Source organism: Pogonomyrmex barbatus, unplaced genomic scaffold (assembly GCF_055798465.1).
Source record: "Pogonomyrmex barbatus isolate J1 unplaced genomic scaffold, ASM5579846v1 scaffold17, whole genome shotgun sequence".
Taxonomy (NCBI): domain Eukaryota; kingdom Metazoa; phylum Arthropoda; class Insecta; order Hymenoptera; family Formicidae; genus Pogonomyrmex; species Pogonomyrmex barbatus.
Window position 1 is genome coordinate 6053682 of NW_028297113.1, and position 14716 is coordinate 6068397.

Below are 14716 nucleotides of genomic sequence, written 5' to 3' on the forward strand. Positions count from 1 at the left end.
TGTGAATTTGCATGACCGTCGCATAGAATTGAATCTAATATTCTTTTGAATCAACAGTTTTTTTCCATAGTGCAGTATTTATATCTTTGTGACGTCGAAAGATTTCCTTTTATGAACGAGATTTGGATCAAATCGAGTCGAATCCAGAATGTGTGACTAATTTCCGCATTTGGCCAGTTATGTCGCATTTTTTCGACGAGAGCTTATCATTAAAATGATAGAAATTTCCTCACCGATCTCCCGTCGATTCTTTTTTATCTGATATCGAATCAGACAATCCATTTTGCACGTATTGCTGACTAAGCGAATTGAGTTGAATGTTAACTGAATTATATTCATTGACAATGTATAAGAGAAGAAATTCCTTTGTTTCCATTGACGTTAGAATCGTCGATGTGCCGGTTTCCGTTTTCCGAATTACGTCTCGGTTCTCGAGAATGAAATATTATAAATATTATAAATATTATAAAAATATTATAAATATTATAAAAATATTATAAATATTATAAATTTTTCATCAACATTCGGGTCTAATATTTCTTGAAAAGTACTCGAAACCGATTGAGAGATTAATCATTTCGAAGAATATGTTACACATCCCAGAATCCCTCGTCACATATGGTAATGTTTGTTTTGAGGGAGGAAATTACATTCACTGTTTCAGAGAATCTTACGCATTCGACATTTAACGTTGCGTACATCTGATCATTGTGGCGACGAACCAATTCTCCCTTTCTACCTTCTACCAAGCTCTACTCATCTTATCGCTGCCTTTACGCGATTACATTGTCTGTCTGCAACATCACTCGCGCAGGCTGCAACTTGTTGCGACAGGTTCAATGCTACAATACAGTGAGTGTTCTAAAATTAAAACGATCCAATTTTGTCAGTACGTGTTAAGAGCATAAATCAGAAAAAAATGTTACGTAAACGTAGATTCAAACAATTTAAAATGCATTATAATATATTTATTCTATAATATATTTATTCTATATTTTTATTCTATATTTATTATTTGAAATTAATCGAAGATTCATTTTTACGAATGAACGAATTTGTATCTGGCAAATATATAATTATATTTTGAAATACCGAACTGTGCTCTTGAAACTAAGAGCACGCAGATATAATACGTAAAATGTAAATTTAATCTCCTGAAGCTGTCAAGCTTACATTACAAATGGAAGACAATATTTTATAAAATGGGAAATAAAACAAATTCTTTTCTTTAGCGTGACAATAAAGCTTTTTATATAACATTTTATATAACATCTTTTCTTATTTCTTTTTCTGCTTATGAGATATATTGGCGAAGTTCGATCGTTTAATTTTGAAATATTCTGTACGTTGCTAATAAAGACACCTTGAAATGAAACATTTCCGTATCTTTTACGGATCTTAAAGTATTTTGCTTCCAAGATTTTTTTGTATCAAAAAAGATGTTCTTTGGAATATTTTTTTAGAACGTATGTCAAAATTATATAATATTAACATTACGTTATTCATAATGTGAATTATATACAGAGTGTTTCTTAAAAATTATTCAATATTTTAAGAGTTATTATTTGAAATTATTTTACGAAGAAAAGTTTACATATTTACGTATAGTTTCAAAAGATTCGTTTTAAAAACTATCCTATTTTAATAAATTTTGATAAAGCTATTTTAAAAAATAAATAGTTTTATAAAATCTTTAATATTGTGTATTTTTAAAACGAGACTTTTCAATTAAGTTTTTATCTACAAAATGATTTCAGGGATCAATTCCTAAATCTATTTTTTCTAATCCTATTAGTTTTTATCTATAAAAATGATTTCAGAGATCAGTTCCTAAAATACTTAAAAACATCCTACAACATACAACTCTAATGATATATAGCTCTAATTATATTTTTTTTTTTTTGCAATTCGGATTATTAATTTATTTAATTTATGTTAATCTATTATATTGATTTATTATGTTAATTTATTTAATAATTAGCATGAAAAGCTCGAGAAGAAACAGCGCGTCGGTGAGAGACAATTACGCACGTGTCGATATGAAGATATCAAAACACTTTCGAATTCTTTCCCACGTTACGCCTACTCGTTCACCCCTCGAACGGGCCGCCTCCCCGAGTGCCGGAACGATGTTTCACGTCTTTTATTAAATGTTTCTACGAATTCCGCCGCATAAGGTACGCCGCATTTTCGCGTTTGCCACAGCTATTCGAAGGATCTGAAAAGTTTCCCAAACAATTTCAAACATCGTACAAGTTTTTGCTACCGAAATACCCCCGAGGGTATTTACATCGTACAAGCTTGATCGAGCGATGTGACGATACGTGAGTAAATGCGCGTGCGATGTACGTGCACAAACAGACGATACGTCCGCATTATCAAAAAGTATCACAAAAGTATTGCATGAAACCGCGGCGGTAGAGGATAAAAAGTTTAGCGGTTAGTATCGCATTTTATATAAATAACGTTTTTTTTCCGCACATTTGTCTCGAGAGTGGATAACAAATAAATAAAAAAAAGGCAGATAAGTAATGGCTACATATATTTAAAAAAAAAAAAGAAATCTATCTACCGCGGTCTCGTCGTGCGGATGAGACATCTAATCTCGAAGTAAAAATTAATTGGATAATAATTGTTACAGAAAAAAAAATATATATATATAAATAGATTTTTGACGTTGAGAGTCTTTCGTCCAAAATATTTGTCAGTACTTGCACTTGCAACACGCAAAGATAAACTAGGTCATAGAGCTAGTATTATCTCGTCCGCAGTATCTTGCAGATGTTTATGAGAATTTGGGCAAAGTACAAGTGTGCACCCCAGGTGGTGGCTGCGTGATTCCTTTCCGTTTCATCGACAAAATAAACTGCTTACTGCTTACGCGTAAAAAGCGACGAGAGCGGATAAGATAAAACGGTATTTTACACGCTGGCCCTTTGCAATGTTGTTGACTGATTTCAAGCGGTGATAAATAATTCCGAGTTGTCTAAATAGAAAATCCCTTGCTAGAAAATTCCTTTTCTTTCTATCTCTTCTTCTGTTAAGAAATAAAAATTACTTCTGTTTCTTGTTAATTGGATTCTTTTAATTCAAACTTTTAAATAGAAAAATAAATCTTCGATTAATTGATATTACTTCGTTTAAAAGATATTTCTTAGAATCTCCACGCGAGATTACTATAGTTAGTTTTAATAAAAATATACAAAGATATTTTTAAATCTGACCAAATTTTTAGATGCTTTAGCAAAATCGTTCTTTCAGTTGAGAGACGCAAAAATTCAGTTTTATTTATGAAAGATAAAAAGATACATTTTAAAACATGGTTAAAATGTTATAAGTGAAATTAGAATCTTTAGAATACTAGAATCTTTATAATAAGAAATATATCGATAATGCTATTAAAAATCAATGGACCTAATACCTACACGAAAAAAATATTTTGCTGAAGTGTCTAAAAATTTGGCCAGATACAAATCTAAAAATAACTTTATCGAGCCATCAAAATATTTATGTTTAAATTGGTTGCTGGAATAGAAAAAATTTTGCAATATTATCATCAAATTTAATCATCCTCGTATAATAATTTTGATGACTCAACAAAATTATTTTCAACTCTGTATCTGGCCAAATTTTTAGTTTCCACTCAACAAAACTGTTCTTTCCGTGAGAACTTTTGATACACTCGCTAAATCTTACGGTTGGGAAATTCCAAGCGATCCTTACGAAACGTTGGGGTCACGATTTTAAGCACTTAATTGACGGGATGAGGATAAATTTATGGGCAAATCCTGGACGTAAATCGTTGAACTTGAACGATTGAAGATGGGGAATATTCGGCGGTTCTTAGCCTTAACGCGAAATATATCACGATATGCGATAAGCGGTCGTCAACGCGCTTAATGAGTATCAATTTGTGCGTCATTCGCTGGTTTACGATTTAAACGCGATAAATTGATAGAGTAACGCATGGCGACCGACCGACCGACCGACCGACAATTTCGGAAAGAGGAATAATAAAGGGCGTTCTATAATCGTCTAAGCGGCTATCTTCGGGCTGTACTGCGTCTCGAAAATAATCAGGGATTCCGAGTAAAATCCGCATATACGAAGTATGTGATCTTTTTTGACGCGGGATAACACGACGACGCGCTTACCGTCCGTTCGATCGTATAAATCTTACAGACTCGCGACAGAGTCGCGCGTTCCGAATCGAATCGTTTTTAATTAACAAGTATTGCAACCGTGTATTCTACAACTGTTTTTATACAGCACTTTCTTATTCCTTCCCGAGGTTACATAACCGCGGGCGCGTTATTATACGGGCTGCTTTATTTTCTAATCGTACTTTTCGACACTTTCTTCTTTTTTCTCTCGCTCGAGCCACACGACGTGCGCCATGATGACGTCACGGTATTGCGCTTCCATGTGTAACACATGTGTAAACGCATTGCGTAATTTATGATCGAAATACGTAGTGTCATCGAGACAGCTGGCGAGACTCCGAGCGATATGGAAAATACGTAATATTAACGCGGTGGAGATTGAAAATAGAATGTCAGTCATCGGGAGTAGCCAAAGTTGATAGCCGCGCGTCTGCAAATAGATCTCGGGAGATTACGAATGAACTGTCACGAGCTGTCTGTCACGTTTCCTAGTATCGAATAGGTATTTCCCTCCGTCTCTGTAGTTTACCTTTACGTCAGCGGGAATACGTGCATACCTGAGGCTACTCAGATGCACAAAATATTTGACTTGCCTTCTCGCAGCATCCTTGTTTAGTTACGGCGAATAATGAACGGACCTCGGGATAATGAACGTACAAATTGCTCGTCTTCTTAATTAGAATTTTAGGAGGCAAGCGAAATTTATCACGTAAGAATAATATCTGCAACTATCGCGTAGGTATTTCGTTGTCGGACTGAAGATCGATCGTCTCGCGTTTTTTCGTAAAATGTCAACTTTTTAAATTAGGGTTGAACTTTGAACAGTAATGCGAAAAGTGATAATAATATGACGCAATGCGTTATGCGTTTGAGTATTTTTAAAATTGAATAAATTAATGCTAAAATAAATCAATGAAAATCGAATTTTAACATCTTTCCTTCGTTTCGTATAATTCTTCCATGCGAAAGCCATCGTATAATAAAGAAAATTAATTACAACAATACGAGGAAGGTAAAGTGGAAGATAGAACACAGATAGCTTCGAAAACAATGCGAACGATGATGATAAAGCACTCTAACTGCTAACTTCGCATTCGTGTTTATCCGTCACTTTTTGTAGAATTCGAAATCTAAAAACGGAGAGAAAGCGTAACAAATGAAAATAACTATTAATTAAGTAAAAAGTCGAATAAAATGACTAATGCTGATATTTAAATCGGCATTAGACATTCGCTTCTCTTTCCATTGTTGTGAAAAATTCAATTGCCAATTTTTTGCAGAATCAGTTTTTACGAGATAGCCTCATCGCTAATTAATCTTCCGTTACTCATCCTCTTATGTCAGGAAAAATGTTAAGTTGTCATAGGAAAACAGTATGACGACTGTCTTATCTCGTGTGTAACTAACGGATCCTGGGAAGCGCAGGACCTTTGTTCTCCTATAGCGACGTGGGTGCACATTCAGGTATAACGTGGAATTGAGTAGTATAACTAATTTGTGTATTACACAAAGAAAGTAATTAAAGTTTTTAAGTACGCGACATCGTAATTAGTTTTAAAGTACTCGGGATATTGCTTCGAGTCAAGCGAGGCAGAGTCTGGCAGATTTTACGCAAAAGAGACACAGGAAAGAAACTCACATCGACGACATGATGAAAATCTGAAAAATTTTTTTCGACGATTTGGCGAAATCGCTTATTATCATTATTTTATCGATAATGTTAATTCCCCGCGACGCTCCTCCTTTAATTTTAATTGACTGAACTCTGATATTTGAAAAAAAAAGTCTGCGCTACTTTATCGTCGATTTTACGATCGAGGGAAGGAGGGACGACTCTTCTACCAGGCACGAGATAAAGTGTAACTTTCATGAGGTATTACGCCATGTCACATGTATCATAAGCCCGGACAATATTTACACATATTTTTCGCCGTGAGGGAAAGGGGGAAGAAAGTGGATTCGCGGATTTAGAAAAAAAAAAAAAAGAGGACCTTGAGTCCTATATTGCGTAAAAAGCGAGGGTGGATCCGTGCAAATGAAGTGGGGACGATCTCGCAGTAGCGCCTAGCGTGGGGATAGGGAGGGCGGCAACGCGGGTATATATGCTCGATGCGGCCGAGAGTAGCTACAGTTCACCAGGAGGCAAAACCGACGTGAGAAGAAGGAAAATCGGTTACGACGCGCGATCGACTTGGGCTTGATATCAGTGAGAGAGACTTGGGCGGAGATTCGCATTAAACGCACCGGGGGAAAAAAAAAAAAAAAAAAAAAGAGCGAAAGAGAGAAGAGACAACGAGTGTGTGATAATCGGTGTCAGCTGATCGTAGATGCCAATTCGTGCCAATTAATTTGTCGGCAATTAACCTTTCTTTTTTTTGCTCTCGCTTATCCCGCAAACTGACTGTAGTGCGCGCGAAGATGAATCTATCGGTGAGCACGGCGACTCTGTGCATCCTGATCGTGGCCCTGCTGTCGGAGACGACGTATGCCAGGCCGAGCCAGGACTGGTTTCTGAGGTACGAAGGAAAATCAAATTGGATTGTAAAATTGTCTGAAGAGGGATCTTACGCGGCTTTCGAATAATCTCCTTTTACTTTAGCCAAAAAGTCGTGCCATTTGGAATAACGCTTTGCGAGGCAATTATTGCAAAATTTGATTGACAGAGTTTGAAATGAACTTATTAATTGAATCCTTACATCATCAATTATTCTCGTCGAACGATATCGTGTTTTATTGTAAAATTGGATTTATTTAAAATTCGATCCTCACTTCTATCTGATTTTATAAGATAATACAATTTTTTTTAAATTGTCACGGAGTAATAATTGCAAGCGACGAATCTAGCGAATAATTTTTGCGGATGTATCGAATGCGATACGGATAAATAATATAATAATATAAAATAATACAATATAAAATAAATATAATAATAACGTCGGATCCTCGATCTCCAACCGGATGAAGTGACCGAGTTCTCTTCTGAAACCTTCGCATGCGACGATAACGTGTTTGTTGAACATAGCCAAAGCTTTGTCGTACGCTCTATCTGTGTCGCATACGCTTGTAAGATTAGCGCGATTATTGAAGCGAAGAGTACGTACTCTTTTTTTTTCCGCCTGCATCGAGATTAAAACCGATCACGATTATAATCGATTGTCGACGGCTGCAAGAATTGGGATTTCCGTGAGATAATTTTAAAGAAGGAATTTTACGGCGCGCACTTTTTCTCCATTCACAGTTGACGTTTTCTGTAAATAATTCCGAAAATATTTTGTAAAATCCGATTTGTCGTCGATATGTTGCAGTCGGCAGAAGCGACTTTCCGATCAACGACTCGCCGAGCTTGAGACACTTTTGGCGCTGGAAAACGTGAAGGGCATCGTGGTTCCCGTAGGATTCGGAAAAGTGAACCCAGCTGTCTTGTAAGTTCATTTTCCAACGTATTTCACTGATTGAGAAAGAATAATTGTGTTTATCGATTATTCTTTCTATTTTAAAATTTATTTTAAGATAACAAGAAGTGCTGCCTGCTGATTAAGATTGCAATTGTTCGCTGAAATTTGTCAGTTTTTATCGTGGCGCTCGTAAAGCAGAAAAAATTAAATAATAATCATTCAGGGGGATAGTCGTAAAAATTCATCTTATTAATTTACATGTTTCTAAAAATTCATATTTCTAATTACTTACACATGGGATTTCGTATTAAATGTATTTTAAAAAGGGCAACTGTAGGCTAGACGGGAAATTCTCGAATTAAAGTCGTCCATTCGCTGAAATTTACCAACTTTTATCGTCGCAATGTAGATTTCCTCGTACCGTAGACGAGATTAAATCGTAATCGCGAGAAAGTTAGTCACATCAAGATAAAAGTTATATTCATTTTATTAATTTCCTAAATATATTTCTAGATATATATTTCTAGATATAATTATTTATACATGGAACTTTCTGTCAAATATATTTTAAAAAGCAAATGTAGATTGTACTAGTAATTTTCAAATTGAAGTCGTTCGCTGAAATTTGCTTCCAACTTCTATCATTGCAACATAGATCTTGTAACATAGATGAGATTACATCGTAGTCGCGAGAAAGGATGTAATCATATCAGAATAAAAATATCATATATTTTGTCAATTCTCTGAATATTCTATATTCCTAGGTGTAAAATGAAACTTTCTCCTATACATTTTTTTATAAAATATCCAATCGAGTTTTAAAATTAAAATCCTTTCATTGACTTTGTTCACTTTTATGTCACTATAGAAAAGAACAGAATTGAATGATGACGAGTCACGAGAGAGATACGTGATAACAATTACATCATTAATTAATTTTTTTACATCTGTTCTTAAGTACGATCGATTACAGACTTTATCTTTACTTTGTCTTAAGTGTCGGTCCACAATAAGTATTTAATCTTTAAGCCGGTAAGAAATTGACTAATCATAATCGAGTATATTCTTTTCATATTCGATTATAATTGGTCAATTTCTTAAAGCTTAAATCACCACTATTGTGGACCGACACTGAGACAGCTAAAAATACAAAGACAGTCTCGGAATTAAAATTGTCCGTCCGCTGACGGACGTTCTTATCAATGCGCTGTAACAAGTTGCAAGTTCGATTAAGTAACAATCACGAAGACATTAGTCATATCACGATAAGTGTAATACCTCTCTCAGTTCTGGGAATTCCGTCATCTTTCTCCCGAGCGCGTGCGTGTCGTTTACCACACGCGAAGTGTGTTTTTGATATTGAAGTTTCTTGATAAATCATACGTATGTCGCGACGTTTATATTTAACTTTTCCCTCCCGCTGTTGACTTGAATATCTTTGCTATTAATGCACGGTAAATTTAATATCTCCCACGTCGATGCAATGCCATTTCTATTAGAGATTTCATCGACCGCAGCTGTACTTGTTGCTTCTTCTTCAAACCTTTAAATAATACTTGTATACGGTACGGCAGTTGGAGAACCGCATAAAAAGGGGGATGAAACAAGAAACGAGAGAAAGCTAACGATATAAGAAGAAGCTCGCCTCGTAAGCTGGCATATTGAAAAATTAATGCATAGAAAAACGAATAACGCTTTGAGCGCGTTTGATATTCTTGGAGAAACACTTTTATCCAGCTGAAGCGGAGAAGCAATACGATAAAGTTCTTTTTGGCTGATGCAGCTTAATAATCTTGCCCTTGTTTCGTAATATCGATGTTTGCTTATGCGCTCGAATTATTTTCCAAAAAAAAAAAAAAAAAAAATTAAAAAGGCAACGGAGTGCTTTTGCGAATACGCGAATGCAAATTGTAATGCGACGTCACCTGAGTCTGAATAACATAATTATATCAGAGACAACCGACGAAAGGAGGAAAAAGATCGAAAAAACGGAACGGAAGACGAATCGCGATCGTGACGGAAGATGGAAGACGCGGCAACGGCGGTTAAATAAAACCTCTAACTGGGTTACTTCTTCGTTGAATGCTTCGTGAATAAATTTCTATTCAGACGTTGTCCCCATTCGTCGTTCTCTGAAAAGCGGCCCTGTGAGCGTCGCGATACGCGTTCGCTCCCGCCGTTACCGGGGTATAAATTAATTGACGATATTTGCGATGTCAACAATGTCCAATGTCAGACGCGCGTTAATTAACAAGGAACGATGAATATACGTCGAAATAGCCCCCGGTCGCGTGTCTCTCCCCGATGATTGACAAGCCGCCGCTCGAAACTTGACTTTTTCGCACACACTTTCGATTTGTTGCCGTAGACACGGACAGCTGGAAGCTATTCAAGAGTGAGACGAAAATTTAATAATGTATGAAAACTAAACAGAGAGTAGTTCAAGGTTGCGCGGGGCGCGACACACCGGGGGGGGGGGGGGGGGAAATTTGCCGGAAAACGAGACACAAAGTTGGCAAACTTTTTGCGCGCGTGATCGGACTCCCAAACATACGGGGGCAGTTTCGCTGGAAAATTTGAAATACAATTCCGGAGACAATTCCATTGGGCCTCCGAGACCTACTATTTACTATGGTGACTTCAAATCTGCTGGTTGCTGGGAGATGAAAAGCTTTTGCACTCGATTACCTTCACGCTCGAGCATCCTGATAATTTCGATGGCTCAACAAAATTATTTTCTAGATTTATCGAGATTTTTAAATTTGACAGCAAAATTGCGTAGAGAGAAAAGAAAGGGAAGTTAAGTTCGAACGAGGACGAGGGACGAGCGCGATTCGCACCGAGCAATCGGTCCCGGATCACGGGGCGATCTCGTCACGGCGGACATCGAGCGAGATTACAATGAAAAAAATTGATATGAAATTTAAAAATACATCGAGAGTATAGAGAAAATACCGCGGTCATCATTTGCGTCTCTCGCGCCAGTTAGCCATTATTACGCGAGAGCTCTTTTTCGCGTATCACGACGGCGAGGCATTAATTGCTTATCGGGAAAGCAATTAATTGAGCTTCGATAAACAAATTATGCAGACGGCAGATATTGCCACACTTCTCCGGAGTCCGTGTAATTTACGCGTAACTCGCTTGTAACACGCCACGCCGGCGATAAAGCCTCGCCTCGGAATATTATTAGTTGGCAGATCCTCAGCGATTGCATGACTATTGCATGACTATTGCGTTATCTGTATGCTCTCTTCTCCTTACGGCACGAGCGTTCAGCATGACCGCGCGAATTTATCTGGGTTACGTGACGCGTATTCGCCTTTACGTAAAATCAAAACTCGACTGTTGACAGAAATTCCAGCAATTTGTATATACAAGTGTCATTCAAATGCATCAAAATCATCATCGCCGATAACGATTCAAATTGTCATGTTTACGAGATTATTATTGTTATTATTATTATCATTACTAAGAGATTATTTATTATTTGACCAAATACAGATCTGAAAATAATTTGGTTTTGACTGTCGAAATATTCGGGACGTTGTTGGAATTAAACGTTAAAAATTTCTGCTGCATTATCGCACCTCCTATTTGGATGGCGCGACAAAATTTTTTTTAGATCTAGACGAATTTTTAGACATTTCGACAAAATTGTTCTTTCTCTAAAATTGAAGTGTTAAATGAATGTCAGTCTCTCGACGTCGTGTTTTTACTGTCGTGTTCACAGAGGCCGTAAACGAAGATCCATCTCGGAGGACAATTTTCGAAAATTGCAACATCTCCTGCTGCTCATTGCTCAAGACGCGGAATCAACTGCGGACCAACCCGATCAGATTCGTCCCTTGCCGTGGGTAAGCGCGAGATAACCCCGATCAAGCCCGATATAATTTATGCATAATCTGCTTATCATGTTCTTGTTCAATGTCGTCTGCAAATGTCGTCTAGGTTGTTAACTCGCACGTGATAATAAGTACACAGAGCCGCGGTTATCGGTCACTTTTTTTTTTCCTTTCGTATTCTTCATTTTTTTCAAGAACGCGTGAAGGTTTTTTAAACACTGTCTGGTGCACAGTATCCTTCCTCGTGACCGGCCATTTATTATGCGCGTTTGCGCGAGCGATAATTTTGCGACAAGGAAAGATTGACCGAACCAGCAGCAGTGCCGTGAAATCTAATGAACCGCAGAGCGTAATTAGCAAAGTCTCTTAGCAAAGACGCGAAACGTGATATTAGCACACTGTACACTTCTCGTTTCTTTTCGTCGATTTATTCCTCTTTATCCAGCCACGTGGAGCGATATGTAAATTTGTAAAGGGGCACGGCCCCATTTTTGCGCTTGTAACATTTAGCATGTATATAAGAGAACATGTAATCTCGCAGCGAGATTTAACGACGATAACACGTTCGCGAGGATCGCCCACGTAATTGCGAATCTGTCGTCTCAAGATCGGAACTAATTCCATTTTCCCTATTCTAATTACAGAAGGAAGATTCGCGGGAGGAACAAAGGGACTACCAGTTGATTTAATTCGGAAGCTTGTGTCGCTCGAGAACGAAGCGAACGTCAGGAAAGAGAAGCGGAAGAGAAATAACGGGGGAGGAAGGAGCGTGCAAGAAAGAGAGAAAAATAGAAAGGAGAAAGTAGAACAATTTAAAAAAAAAACACACACGCGCGCGCGCACGCACGCACGCACGCACGCACGCACGCACATACACGCGTACATATTACACGTACATTATACACGCGTAATATTTAATTGATCTCTCATCCGTGATCCGTCGACAATGCACTACTACGGACTAGCCTCCGTCCGAGCTTCCAATTTCTTTATAAACTTACGCCTTAAGAAGTAAGTAATTAACTCTCGACGAGTGGCGGGGAAACGAACGTCACGCGCAAAGGATCTGGATACGGCAGCAGCGGGAGATAACGAAAGCGTACGGTAAATTATCGTGCAAAGTGTCGGATATTCTTGGAGGGAAAGAAACGGCACGATCGCGTCCAGACTGCGTTCTTCATTTAAGTATTCGAGGCTTAACGAGAACAGTATTTTACATGTTAATGCGTCTTAGTATTCGTGACGGTGTGTAATTTGCAAGGTGTATTCTCGACTTACGCCGGCCGCTCCTCGGCGGCGGATCTTCGATCTTATTTTGCAGACTCGACTGCATCGATCCGGATTCCGGCTCGCATTGGTTTTATCGGGACCTTTATTACGCGGGACGCTTAGATTTTCTTCCAGGAAAACAGGTTGTTTCAGGAAGGAAAGCGCAAGCTCACTCTGACTCGCTTTCCTCGATTCCGTCAACTCGGTCGGCTATTATGCTTACACATTATGCGAAACGCTTAGATTGTAATTTCGTGAGAAAGTGCAAAATCATCCTTTGCTCGATCCTTTTCTCGATCGCGTCACGTCTTTTCTACGCGCGAGATCTACGCGTTCCGATATTCCGATATGCCAGTACTGAAAATGTCATGAACAATATATTTTCTACAATATATATATCATATACATATATATTGTAGATTATGTATATAATGAGCTATATATATTATCTATAATGACGCGAAGTGTATATTTTCAGTACCGCAGTAGTGAATATTGGAGAACGCATATTTAATAATCCTTAATAATCTCATTCGTCTTGAGTCTTGAGAAGCGAGAAGAAATTGAATCGCTTTTCTTCAAAAAATATTGAACCTCACCTTCACTTTCACGTGAATCTCAAGCGTGTCGTATAATTTTTACTTCGTCACTAATGGATCTAGATCCAACGCGGGATCTTACAACGTAAACATGAACCCGATCAAGCTGTCTTTCTAAAATAAGTCGAGGATAGGCGTGGTCCGTTGGCAGAATAGTGAGTTTACGATCGTGTTCAGAACGAAATCATCAATCACGAGAAAATCTTGCGAATTTATTTCGGCGTATTTTTTTCGAATTAAGGGAATCATTTTTGCAGACGATTCGTCAAAATTACGTCTACTTCGCATGTTTTTTTGAGTGTGGAAGGACCAAGATTAACGTTAATCTTGGATCTTAAAGCTTTTACGTCGCGATGTCGGCGACATGTATTGCATTCCGGGCTCGGCCATGTACGTTTATAATTCTTATTTAATTTTCTTTTTTTTTTATATTACAACATATGATATGAGGATTTACGTCGGATTATGTAACGGAGAACGTATTAACGGTCTACCGATGGATTATCGCATCGATTGCGATACATTGATACCGATGATACATCGATAGCGCGAGAATTACACGAGACTATTTCTCGGAAGATTGTTAATTCGAATTCTAGACGAATTTAATTTATTCGTAAGTTTGATTTTTGTATATATTTATTTTTAGGCACGTTAGTATTATTAATCGGACTCGCTTTATGCTTTTTTGAGTCCGCGTTCCTTACTACTTATCGCCATTTGTAATGCCTACTATTTCGTTTGTACACGTATGTATTTATTTATTTATTCACTTATTTATTTATTTATTTATTTATTTATTTACTGGATGTGTAAGTGCGCGACTGTGCGGACTGTGTAAGGACGTGAATCGCAAGTCGATTACTTTTAAGCGACTCTCACTGTATTCAAGCACCGGTATACTTATGTTTCTTCCTCATCTACTAATCACGTCGTCGGATTACTTTCAACAGACATGTATACGCGATTATGAATGCAATAAAAGAAATTAATCGACTATTCATGCAATGTACCCTCGTCTTTCATTGTACATCCCCGGTGCCGCTTTTATAGGCGACGTCTTACGAGCAAAGTGCCGTTCGAACGTCACCGATTGTTCTTCTTCAATTCTCAAAGCGGTGAAGATATCGAAGCGATGCTGAAATTAAACAACCGGATTCACGAAAAATTAGATTATAACTCCCTCTGCAAAGACACAGTGGAATCATACCCTTTCTGTCGGTAAACCTATAAACGATATATCAAACTTTGCCATTTATATCCACTATTCATTGTTAATTATTATTGTTGTATGCATTTCAAGTTTTTATCCACAATTTTTTCTAAAACAATAAAGATTAAACTTTATTAAATATTATATTTATTAAATATTATAATATAAATGTGTACTATACGCTCGAGATTACAATGTATCTATAAAGGGTAGAAAAATTATTTCATAAAGG

The 14716-nt window shown here is 37.3% G+C and overlaps 1 protein-coding gene across 1 annotated transcript; it reads left to right on the top strand.

The window, feature by feature from the left end:
• Positions 1-6254: 6254 nt before the first annotated feature.
• Positions 6255-14274, top strand: LOC105432086 (uncharacterized). Its single transcript, XM_011646707.3, has 4 exons — positions 6255-6679; positions 7469-7585; positions 11292-11415; positions 12048-14274. Exons 1-4 carry the CDS (start codon positions 6582-6584, stop codon positions 12090-12092), a joined length of 384 nt encoding a protein of 127 aa, XP_011645009.2. The 5' UTR covers positions 6255-6581; the 3' UTR covers positions 12093-14274.
• Positions 14275-14716: the final 442 nt, after the last annotated feature.